General features: G+C 37.5%; 1 protein-coding gene across 1 annotated transcript in view; it reads right to left on the bottom strand.

Annotated features, from left to right (window-relative positions):
• BIRC6 (baculoviral IAP repeat containing 6) overlaps positions 1 to 13,315 on the bottom strand; it is a 354,060-nt gene that overhangs the window by 215,344 nt on the left and 125,401 nt on the right. The window contains exons 36-41 of the mRNA XM_067562654.1: positions 8,001 to 8,184; positions 7,402 to 7,557; positions 4,460 to 4,593; positions 2,199 to 2,352; positions 957 to 1,073; positions 144 to 298 (exon numbers count right to left, since the gene is read on the bottom strand). Of these exons, the coding sequence (XP_067418755.1) occupies positions 144 to 298; positions 957 to 1,073; positions 2,199 to 2,352; positions 4,460 to 4,593; positions 7,402 to 7,557; positions 8,001 to 8,184 (900 nt within the window). The remainder of the gene's footprint in view (positions 1 to 143; positions 299 to 956; positions 1,074 to 2,198; positions 2,353 to 4,459; positions 4,594 to 7,401; positions 7,558 to 8,000; positions 8,185 to 13,315) is intronic.

The following is a 13,315-nucleotide window of genomic DNA, read 5'->3' on the forward strand; positions in this document are numbered from 1 at the left end:
ACCACTACTTAACTAAGCATGTCTTTTCCCATTCCATTTTCAAGAGTTAAAAACTATGAACATGGGGAAATGTAACTCCCATCTCTCAATATTAGCATTAAGTACGGTATTATCCAAAGTTCTGAAAGTTCATAATTCCATACCTGAACATGATGGACTTGTAGCATGGAAAATAGTTTGTTGAAGCACACACTCAGCATAGGTATGGAGGACAACTGTATGATCAGCTGGTTGGTCTGGTTAGTGGCATGTAATCCCCTTAGCAATGAATCATCTGTTCCATTAGGAGACTGAGTTACTAAAAAATTAAATCAAATTTTGTAATGGATTCTTTTGTGGGAAAAGTCCTAGTAGGCAAGAAATATTTATATTTATTTACCCAATACTGATTTTTTCATATTATATACACATCTAGATACAGTGTTTAAGTCATCATACTACCAGTTATGTAAAGGGTGTGCCTGAGTAACACATATAAAGCTCTTTACATTCACTATTTGGGGCATGACCCCACTGAAATTGACTTTCAAAGCAGCTGGCCAACAGAAGTTTTACGGTTCTGCTGTGCACTGCAGTCAAACAGACTATTAGAAATTCCCTTTTAAGTATTCCATGCAGTCCCATTCCAAAGGGGAGCATTTCACTTTGTTCAATCCAACAATCAAGCTCTTGAAATCCAGTCTGAGGACATCACTAAACATGTCTTTATTTAACTAGAGTCTCTGAGAATGAAACCTATTCCTCTCCGCTATAGTGTTTCCCTTTCAGCACTAGAATATGATCTATATTTCACAACTTTGTAAAATTACTCATACATGTTTATTTTTCAGTATCACCACTTGAACGATCAATTTAAAAATTGACTGAATCCTGAAGTTAAGGTTGACAAGCAAACAAGTTTTAACTTAAAGTCATGGTCGGTAAGTGAAGAGAAAGTTTTAGTAATGTATAGTTACATGTAGGCGATGTGTTTGTTAATGCTTGCAAAATGGAATCAGCCTCCAAAGTAGACATCATTTTCAGCATCAGCTCTGCTTGCTGTTCAAGTCCAACTTCTAGACGAGCATCCAGAGCTACAGAAAGCAGCATACAAAGTAACATTCGAGTATCAAACGTGTGGATTATAATGTATTTAAAGTTCAAACACAAAGATACAGCTTGATCTATTGTGAGATCAATACAGTAACATATCCAACATTAGCAACTGCCAAAACAATTGTCATTTTTTATTATAATTAGTGAATAGGTTCCCTGTTCTTTATAATGGCAGCGAGCGTTAGAAATGTTTACAATATTTGGATATTGCTGTGCTGAGTAGTAATCTGTAAATATATGCTCTAAAATAGTGATTAACAACAGAACATCAAAGAGCAATATAGTATAGTTTCTCCCAAAAAAGTACATTTCACTTCTCACTTGATTGTCCCTTCCACAATTACTCATGTACTGAGAATGTGTGCAAATGCTGTTTTTCAATGGGTCATAATTCTGGAATCAGAACCAATTTCCAAAACAACACGTGAAAGGTACTTCTTATTGAAGGCTGTTTTCCCTGCAACACTGTCAACTTCTGATCTCCTGTTCAGTAAAGCAGCTTTAAAAAAAACTATGCATTTTTTAAATGGAGCAGGGATTGAGTAGGAGTGTGAAAAAAAATAACAAAAAACTTCTAGACAGCTAGACTATTTTTGTTCAAACTTCCAAAACAAATGCATCGTTCTTTTGGGTGGAGCCTAACCATGGCAAATGTTAGCCCACAACGTGAAAGTTTTAGCAAGTCAAAAGTGACTGAAAACTACAATAAGAGTTAAATATCGATGTGTTTTTATGTTCTTAACTATAGCAGGCACTTTCACTCCTTTTCTAATATACAAATTCCATCTATAAGGTAAAATCTGTATAATCCTTTCTAGTTTATTGTATGACGTATGTGCCAACAAAAAAAAAACTTATTTATAATTGTTGTTCTTATATTCCTGTAAATCTTGCAATTCTGGTGTATGAACTCTCAAACTATGCATCTCAAAGTTAAGTCACTTAATGATTGCACGGCAAGAAGGCATGGATTTCATGAGACGAAGGCGTATGCCCACTTCAGCATCCCAGCAGTCATTAACTGCTACTCAGAAAAGCCAATACTTGAGAAAAAAACATGAAGATGTCACAACAAAATTGAAATGAAACTAGTGCTTGCTTACCTTGAGAGACTGACACACTCACAGTCTGCGATCCATTCTTCTCTGTGGATACTTGTGGTTTTGCAACAGGAATTCCAACACCTCCGATATAAGGGTTGTAGTTGTAAGTGCCATAGTCAGCACCCCAGTAATCATACCATGTGCTGCTTATAGGCTTTACCAAATGAGAGAATAAAATGTAAATTATTCGTCTTTAGGACTGTACAGTGGAAACCATCTGAGGTTCTCTCTTGAATATATTTCTGATTTTGTATCAGTACACAAGAAGTGTAAATAGTATATTTTATCCAATATAAAGTGGAAAGCTTCATTAAGATTCAAGCAAAGCTTTTCAAAAATTGGTTATCCAATGGGAGCTGCTGGGTGCTTAAGTTCATTGGAAGATCAGGCCACTTATTTCAGTGCCTAAACAAAGATTCAAAAACCTAGCTGTCAGAATCGTGACATCACCTTTTACTTTTAAGTAATAAAATCCATCTCACATATATCTATTATACTATGCCTTCCTTTTCAAATTTACGTTATTGCATAAGATACTCTGAAATAGGATTTCTTTAAAATACAGTGCAAAATCAGCATTAATTTATTTGTCCTCCAGTATTGCCTTAAGGCTTCAGCATACTAGATCCTGTACAAAACAGACAAAAACTACCTCTGCCCCCAAAGAGCTTCCTAGATATTTAAACAAAAAGCAAAGATGTATATAATAAACAAAAGGCAGGATGAGGAGGAAAACAGTAATAAAAGCATGTATTAATGTAGCTGAGTTATAAGTGCGTACAATTAATTTTTTTTTAAAGCAAGAAACAGATAATTATCAGAAATCCCCACTGGTCATCTACCCAGCTTTTTAGTTGGCAATTTAGTGTAACTGCGTAGTAGAAATGGATCTTGAGGACGGATATGAGCAAGGTAGTGGTTTTATGGACTAGTTCAAGGAGAGCATCTTATACTCAGGCAGTCTGGAAGGAAGTATGATGGTGCCTGTGGAACCAGCAGAGAAATAGGTGATAGCGGTTGGCACTGTTAGCAGAAGAAGGGACAGGGAGGCAACAATTATGGTAAGTGAGGGGCTAGATGGCATGGAGCATTTAATGGAGGGACACACAGGGGAATGTGGGAGAGATTTATAACATGAGCTAAATGATAAGCCAGGAAGATGATTTAAGTGAAGAATTCAAATGAACTTTGAAGGGCTGAGGTGAGTGTTGGCAAGACCATAAAGCAGAAGTTGAGCCACAAGATGAGAGCCTGGATGAACGTTTGCTTTCAGTCCACACCACTGAAAGCAAGCTTGGAAATGTTATGAAAGAAAAAGCAGCAAGATGTAACTGTTTATTATAACTATATTTAAAATACACTGATTTTATACTCTAGCTAAAAAAGTGTTTTAGTGTATCCAGTGGAAAGGTGTTTAGCTTCCCGCACCGTTATTCTGAAATAAGGTATAGTACTTAACATTTTTCCCCTTCAGTAGCCAAAGAGATCGAAACAGCAAGTGGTTCATTTAATACTCTCGAAGCCTGGTCTAGACCGATGCTGGTGCTCAACGGGAGATACGCAAGCTACATAATGTATCTCTAGTCGATTTACTTACGTTGCCATACCACAGCATTTTCACTGTGCTGCATCGACAGGAGAAGCCCTCCAGTCAATGCAGCCTTCCTCTTTTCGGGTGGGGGGGTGGACTAATGGCATCGATGGGAGAGGACTTCCGGGATCGACTGAGCAGGTCTCCACAGCCCGCTCAGTCGATCCCACTGAATCAATCCATGCAGCCCGGCAGTGTAGACATACCCTTAGTAGACAAGTCTGAAGTTCTAAGTAGTTCTAATGCATTTTATAGTACTCCAAGTACATCAAATATATACCCTAACTTTTCAGGCCAATGAGGGATTAAATTACAAATTAACTGCAAGAAGTAATAAGAAGTAGGTTTTATCTTGTTTCTTAATACTACAATCTAGTGGGTGGAAGGGGGGGATTAACTGCTACCTGTCTACTGTCTTTATGACATTTTGTAACAGATAATGGAATCATGGAATAGTTTGCTATTATCATCTTAAATTATATGAATATATTCCATGTTTACACTCATGCCTGTCAAAACCTCTCTCTTTAAGGATTCAAAATACAAAATATAGTTCTTTATAGTATATAGTTAAAGCAAGTCTAATGACATGAAATATCACTAGACAAACACAAGGAAGGTTATATTGTTTCACAGGTAGAAGTCATTATGAAACTCACGTGGGCCATACCTTGAAGACTTTGGCTGCAAGGGGATCTTTTTCCAAATCAATATCTAAAGGATCAATATCAACTTCCATCAGGTCTTGTAGTAATTCGAGGTCAATGTCTTTATCTTTTTCCAAAGACGATAGAGGTGGAGCACCTTTGGATTATTAAAACTGCTTTAATATTGTCAAGCAACGGAGCACATACCGTAAAACTGGGCTAAAACATGCTTAATGGCCAATTCTGAGGCTGAGTATTCTTACTATATTGTGTAATGACAAAGATTGTTGAACGGAATCACAGTTTGCTTTGTTTTCAACACTGTAATTAAAAACAATTCACCTTTTTAAAAACCCTATAAACCATAAATAGCAATTCTGCCCACATCTCAGGGAGCATTTCATGTGAATTCAGTGTCCTATCACCAAAAACAAAACAACAACAAAAAACCTTTTAGTTGAAAAACACAAAATGCTACAATTAGGATAGAGTAATTGTTTTGCCCAAACTTTTTTTAAGGCTGTTAATTGCAGTTAATGCATGAGATTAACACAAAACAAATTAACTAGATTTTTAAAATAGTCACAATTAATTGCAGTTTTAATCACACTGTTAATAACAGAATACCAATTTAAATGTTTAATAAATATTCTGGATGTTTTTCTACATTTTCAAATGTATTGCTTTCAGTTACAACACAGAAAACAAGTGTACAGTGCTCACTTTATATTATTATATTACAAATATTTGTACTGTAAAAAAAATAAAATAAATAGTATTTTTCAATTCACCTCATAGAAGTCCACTCAGTCCTACTTCTTGTTCAGCCAATTGCTAAAACAAGTTAGTTTACATTTACAGGAGACAATGCTGCCCATGCATCTTATTTACAATGTCACCTGAAAGTGAGAACAGGAGTTCAGATGGCACTGTTCTAGTCGGCGCTGCAAGATATTTACATGCCAGATGTGCTAAACATTTGTATGCTCCTTCATGCGTTGACTTGTAGGCTCTAAAGTATTACAAATTATTTTGTTTTTGAGTGGTTATTTTTTTTTAAAAAAATCTACATTTGTAAGTTGCACTTTCACAATGAAGAGATTGCACTACAGTACTCACGAGGTGAATTGAAAAATACTATTTTTTATTTTTTTACAGTGCAAATATTTGTAATAAAAAATAATATAAAGTGAGCACAGTACACTTTGTATTCTGTGATGTAATTCAAAATCAATATATTTGAAAAGGTAGAAAAACATCCACAAATATTTATTATACATTTAAATTAGTATTCTATTATTGTGTGTGGGGGCGGGGAGGTGGGGGGGGTGGTTTGTTTTTTTGTAGTTCACCTTTCAAGCCACCTCAATTCAGTTGGAGGCTCAAGCTCTAGGCTTGGATAAATTATGTGCAATAAAAAATTAGTTTCACAATACCTATTTAATATGTTCTTATTTATTACTGCAACATTCTGAAATATTAGTTTAATAGAGAAATACATTGTTGAAGTTCTCTTCATAAAAGATTTTTCACTGAAGCATTTTTAGAAGAGTAGTACTGTATTGAGTTTACCCAGGAGTATTAATTCTATTAAGAGAAACTAAGTTTTTTCAATAAGAGGTGCATGAAGTGACTTGAAAGTCAGGCTTAGCCAAATTTTAAACTCATTTTATAAAGGCCATTATATGCTTTGGGCAGTGCTGTATTCTACTCTAGTGGATAAGATATTACTGGTCTCTGCGTTTCTTGGAGACCTTGCTGTGTTCCTACTGGTTCCAAGAGCCTGGAAAGAGTAAAATGTGATACCAAATTGAAGTAAAGTTCTACTTCAACATCTGTTAATAGTCAGAGTGTAGTGCTACTAGATGAAGCAGCTTCTAGAAGCTGGTTAGACTGCTGTTTTGTTCTATAGCTTTCTAAATCCCTAGTGTATTTAGTAAGAATACTAAATAATAGCATTTTGTTGAAGAACTCCAAGAGGGAACTGATTAGTCTTCAGAACGCAATGTGCTCCCCAAGTTTACAGGCCTACTTACAATAAAATAGACACCACCAAGAAAGAGCATAGACATTCAGCGTGATGTATTTCTATTTTATCGGCTCACTATAATTGAGCCACACTCCTGAATCTACATACATAAACAATACAAACTTTCAGGCTTGCTTTTCAAATAAACTCAGTGAGGAGACAAAATTGAGTGTGAGCAGTCAGTGTGTCAAAAACTGCAGTAGAGAATATTGGGTGGCCAAGTTTAAATATTATGCTTAAGAATTAGTAAGTGTTAATGCTTAAGGATGCCTTTTACTAACTGCAACCTGTCGGACCCTGATATTGACAACTTAAAGGAATGCCTTGCTAAAACACACATAAAAGTAATTATCTAAACCAGTGGTTGTCAACCAGGGGTACTACGTAGAGGTCTTCCGGGGGTACATCAACTCATCTAGATATTTGCCTAGTTTTACAACAGGCTACATAAAAAGAACTATCAAAGTCAGTACAAATTAAAATTACATACTGACCATGACTTATTTGTAATACTCTATATACTATTATAAGATAAGTATCACACTGAAATGCAAAAACAATATTTATATTACAATCGATTTATTTTATAATTACATGGTAAAAATGAGAAAGGAAGCGATTTTTCAGTAATAGTGTGCTGTGACACAGTTGTATTTTTATGTCTGATTTGTAAGCAAGTAGTTTTTAAGTGAGGTGGAACTTGGGTTATGCAAAACAAATCAGCCTCTTGAAAGGGGTACAATAGTTTGCAAAGGTTGAAAACCACTGATCTAAACTAATAAGTTACCGTGCATTACACAGTGGAAGGTTTGTGAGAGTTCAGAATTAAGCAAGCTTCAGAATTCAGAAAGATTCAGATACATCAAGCATTTAAAAATTTTAACTGACTAAACAGAATTTAACATTTTACTTCCTAAACAGTATCTGAATGTTCACCTGTGATGTCATGTGTCAAAGGCTCATCTATCGTTTCCACTAACTGAACTGTAGACTGCTGAAGAGAGTCGTCAGAGTCCGCAGCAGAAGCTCCTGCATCTTCTCCCATGGCTCCTTCCTCCATTGCTTCAGCTGCTATTGTTGCCAATAGTTCTCCTATATATCACAGTAAGCAGACAACTCCTTTACCAGTTCAGCCTGTACTCTACCAGCATTATTAATGAACATCTGAGCATACTGGTCCAAATTTTCAAAAGTGAATTGCAATTTTGGGTACTTAATTTGAACTATCCTCAGCTGCAGGTATGCCCAATATCTTCTGAAAATGAGCCCTGTCAAAAGTTGGGCATGCAAAATCACTAGTGATTTTTGAAAATGAACATCACACAATGCTTAAAATTATAATGTTTAAATTGGATGTTTAATTTTATACTAACGTGTAATTTGTTTCTCTGTAAAATCTGCAATCAATATATTCCATGCTTTTGTTAACTTAATCACATTAGCAGACTTCAATTTTTAATCTTAGAGAGTTAATAACTAGGGGGGGAAATTCCAGCTTAATGTATTTTGTAAAAAAAATGTGAATTTTAACAAACCTGCTAGAATATCTTGCAGCATACAACTCAGAGAATACTGAGCCCATGCTCCTCCCCAAGATATGTCTCCTCTATTAAAGTCAGTTCCAACCAAAAGTAGCAATAGCCTTTCTAGCTGAGTTTCATTCACAATCTCACACAAATGAATTGTTGGTCTTGTAGCATTTGCTATTCTAGCAAGAACCTGTAAAAGAATTTCAGAAATATACAACTGAACTTATTTTCCAAAAAAATAAAACTGAAACAAAACAAAAAAACAAACCAACATGTAGACTACAGCTCAACAAAGTTGAATGTGTAAATGTAATGTTAAGATTTATTGTGCCAAGTCCAGGATGACAGTCATGAGTAACTAAGTCTCAAATAATGAGTCTTCACAGAAAAGAGGCAATAAACTTTATAACATTCCATATCATCCCATTTCATTTATGCCACTTATTTTTCCATTTTATTGTTTGATGCATCAGTATTAGTAGTCTTTCACTTTTTCAACACCATCTACAACACACAGGGTGAAATGTTGAGTAGTTCTAGTCACAGTTCCCCCACTGACTCTGACTTAGTTTACTCATTAGTTCGATAGGGTTTATATACTTATCTCACAGGATATTAGAGGAAAGGCATGTAAGTGTGAGGTATTGAAAATAGTTGCCAAAGAAAGGAAAATTGTTGTTTAATGATTTCCTTTCACCTGAGTTAGACGCATTTATGCTACTGTTTCCATTCCTACAAATGCCAGGAGCAGTTCAGACTAGTTTAAGGGGTTCCAAGGTATTGCCATGCACCATATACTTTCAAACTAGGTGAGTACTTCCAAAGCTAGTGAACAGGGGCAGCTAACGGGAGTTGCAAGGGAGTTCTCCAGGTGAAGGAGGAGTGACAACATGACCCTTGGGGTGAGTTTGTCGTCTCTAATGTGTGTTTGATTTTGTGGTGTGCTTGCTGCTTGACTGAAGTATATTGTGTGGTCTGTTGCTTTGGGGGACTGTGTGCAGAACATAGCAGCCTGCTAGGCAAGGCTAGAACTTCTTAACGAGGCTTTGATCCCCAAGCCCTTTAGCACCCATCAAACTTTAACCAAGGGGGGGGGCTACTCAGGAAGACGCAGGGTTTAAAAAGCACACCATTAAGTTTCAGAGGAACTAGCGACCAGGGACAGCTAGCAGAGGAGTTTTGCGAGTGACTCTGGGGAGGAGGAGGAGAGTGGAGAGGTAGATACACGTCATTCTGTAAACTAAATACAATAAACCCATCTCCCACCTCATTTAAAACGAGCAACAATAAAACAAAGAGCTGCAGGAATAAAAAGAGAATTCAGGCAGAAGTCCAGCAATGGAGTTGGGGCTATCCAGTTTATCACACTGAATGCAACATATATGTTACCTGCCCTATGGGCAGGTGGAATGTGTGTGTATTCGGTGCAAGGACCTCCTGGCCCTCAGAGACCGCATATGGGCTTTGGAGACCAGGGTGGCTGATCCGGAGGAGCTAAGGGAGACAGAGAGATACATAGATGAGACTTTAAGGGAGAAGAAATGGTCCTGTCCCCCCATATGACAGCCTCTGTACTTTTGAGGACAATGAAAGTCCATGGGAAAGAGAACATCATACTGGACTGGAGGGAAACAACCCCATAGTTGGGACCCTCCTTCCAGGTGATGTCATGGTATCCCCTCACACTGAAGATACCTCTACAGAGGAGGGAACTCCAGTTATTAGGAAAAGACAGGTAATAGTAAGGGGTGACTTGATCATCAGAAATATGGATAGCTGGGTGTGTGATGACTGGGAGATCTGCATGGTGACTTGCCTGCCAGGTGCGAAGGTTGCAGATCTCTCGAGAAATCCAGACAGACTTATTATGTGTAGGGCTGGGGAGGAGCCGGTGGTCGTGGTACATGTAGGTATCAATGACATAGGAAAGGATAGAAGAGAGGTCCTGGAGGCCAAATTTAGGCTGCTAGGTAAGAGATTGAATTCCAGGTTCTTCATGGTCGTATTCTCGGAAATGATTCTCATTCCACACGCAGGCCAGTTAGACAGGCAGAACTGCAAGGTCTCAAAGTGTGGACGAGACGATGGTGCAGGGAGGAGGGATTTAGATTTATTAGGCACTGAGGAATCTTCTGGGAAAGAGGGAGCCTACATACAGGAAGAATGGGCTACACCTAAACCAAAAGGGAACTGGATTGCTGGCATGTAAAATTAAAAATGTTAAATGAACCAAACTGTGACATAGAATCTCTATGGATAGTAATTCCATGCGTGAGTAATAAAAATATAGCGATAGGGAAACACTACCAACCACCTGACCAGGATGGTGATAGTGACTATGAAATGCTCAGGGATATTAGAGAGGCTATAAAAATAAAAGACTCAACAATAATGGGGGATTTCAACTATCCCCATAATGACTGGGTACATGTCACCTCAGGACGGGATGCAGAGATAAAGTTTGACACCTTAAATGACTGCTTCTTGCAGCAGCTAGCCCAGGAACTCACAAGAGGACAGGCAATTTTTGATTTAGTCCTAAGTGGAGCACAGGATCTGGCCCAAGAGATGAATACAGCTGAACCACTTATCAATAGTGACCATAACATAATAAAATTTAACATCCCGGGGAGGGTGGCGGGGGACCTAGAGAACACCAAAGAAGCCCACCATGGCAGCATTTAATTTCAGAAAAGGGAACTACACAAAAATGAGGAAGTTAGTTAAGCAAAAATTAAAAGGTATAGTGCCAAAAGTGAAATCCCTGCAAGCGCATGGAAACTTTTTAAAGACACCATAATAGAGCATCAATTTAAATGTATACCCCAAATTAAAAAACATAGTAAGGAGGACCAAAAAAGTGCCACCATAGCTAAACAACAAAGTAAAATAAGGAGTCAAAGGCAAGAATGCATCATTGAAAAAGTGGAAGTTAAATCCTATTGAGAAAAATAGAAAGGAGCATAAACTCTGGCAAGTGAAGTGTAAAAATATAATTAGGAAGGCCAAAAAAAAAAAAAAAAAAAAAAAAGGTATCTGAAGAACAGCTAGCCAAAGGTTTAAGAAGGAACAGCAAAAAAATGTTTAAGTACGTCAGAAGCTAGAAGCCTGCTAAACAACCAGTGGGGACACTGGACGATTGAAATGCTAAAGAAGCATTCAAGGAAGATAAGACTATTGCGGACAAACTAAATGAATTCTTTGCATCGGTCTCCACAGCTGAAGATTTGAGGGAGGTTCCTAAACCAGAGCCATTCTATTTAGGTGACAAATCTGAGGAACTGTCCCAGACTGGGGTGGCATTAGAGGAAACAAATTGATAAATTAAACAGTTATAAGTCCCCAGGACCAGATGGTATTCACCCAAGAATGCTGAAGGAACTCAACTGTGAAATTGCAGAACTACTAACTGTGGTATGTAACCTACCATTTAAATCAGCTTCTGTACCAAATGACTAGAGGATGGCTAATGTGACCCCAATTTTTAAAAAGGCTCTAGAGGTGATCCTGGCAATTACAGGCCAGTAAGCCTAATTTCAGTACCAGGCAAATTGGTTGAAACTATAGTAAATAACAGAATTCAGACACAGATAAATATGATTCGTTCGGGGGAAGAGTCAACATGGTTTTTGTAAAGGGAAATCATGCCTCCCCAGTCTACTAGAATTCTTTGAGGGGTCAACAAGCATGTAGACAAGAGTAAACCAAATTTTTAGACTTAGATTTTCAGAAAGCCTTTGACAAGGTCCCTCACCAGGGCTCTTAAGCAAAGTAAGCGGTCATCGAATGAGAGGGAAGGTCCTTTCCTAGATCGGTAACTGGCTAAAATATAGGAAACAAAGGATAGGAATAAAAGGTCAGTTTTCAGAACAGAGTGAGGTAAACAGTGGTTTCCTTCACGGGTCCGTACTGGGATCAGTACTGTTCAACATATTAATAAATGATCTGGAAAACTGGGTAAACAATGAGGTGGCAAAATTTGCAGATAATACAAAACTACTCAAGATAGTTAAGTCCAAAGCAGACTGCGAAGAGTTACAAAGGGATGTCACAAAACTGCATGACTGGGCAACAAAATGGCAGATGAAATTCAATGCTGATAAATGCAAAATAATGCACATTGGAAAACAAAATCCCAGCTATATATATAAAATGATGGGGTCTAAATTAACTGTTACCACTCAAGAAAGAGACCTTGGAGTCATTGTGGATAATTCTCTGAAAACACCCACTCAATGTGCAGTGGCAGTCAAAAAAGCTAACAGAATGCTGGGAATAATTAGGAAAGGGACAGATAATAAGACAGAAAATATCATACTGCCTCTTTATATATCCATGGTATGCCCACATCTTGAATACTGTGTGCAGATCTGGTTGCCCCATCTCAAAAAAGATATATAGGAATTGGAAAAGATATAGAAAAGGGCAAATAAAATGATTAGGGGTATGGAAAAGCTTCCATATGAGGAGGGATTAATAAGATTGGGACTTTTCAGCTTGGAAAAGGGATGACTAAGAGGGGATACGACAGAGGTCTATAAAATCATGACTGGTGAGGATCAAGTATATAAGGAAGTATTATTTCCTCCTTCTCATAACACAAAAACTAGCCAGAGTATGTTGTGAAGGCCAAGACTATAACCGGGGTCAAAAAAGAACTAGGTAAGTTCCTGGAGGATAGGACCATCAACGGCTATTAGTCAGGACAGGCAGGGATTGCTGTTTGCCAGAGGTTGGTAATGGCTGATGGGATGGATCACTTGATGATTACCTGTTCTATTTATTCCCTCTGAAGCACCTGGCATTGGCCACTGTTGGAAGACAGGATACTGGGCTAGAGGGACCATTGATCTGACCCAGTATGTCTGTTCATAAATTGTATGGAAACACTAAATTCTCACTAGTATGCTAAGTATTACTTACAATATTCATCTGTGTTTTAACTTCATACATGGACCCAGAAGAAGCCATAGTACAAGAAACACAAAGAATTCCTCAAGTGGACTAGGCTGGGGAAGAGGTCTGTTTATGGGAAAAGATTTCAAAGACTCCTTGCTGATTTGAATGTTAAAGGAGTATTTCTTTATGGAAAAAAAAAAGATTTAGATGCCATTGAGTAAGAAATTTTCTATTCTAACACACAGCATCCCCCATAATCTCTAATGAATGCAAAGTAGTGAACACACACACATACGGAAGGAAAGGCTAAACTAGAATCATTGTCATTTATATTCAAATAGAGTACTACAGAAATTTAAATTCCATCCACATAAACCAAATGTTTGGTATTTTAAGAAGTTTGGCAACCACCCTGGGAAGAG

Source organism: Emydura macquarii, unplaced genomic scaffold (genome assembly GCF_026122565.2).
Source record: "Emydura macquarii macquarii isolate MOO-44397 ecotype Brisbane River unplaced genomic scaffold, CSIRO-AGI_Emac_v2 contig_2457, whole genome shotgun sequence".
NCBI lineage: Eukaryota > Metazoa > Chordata > Testudines > Chelidae > Emydura > Emydura macquarii.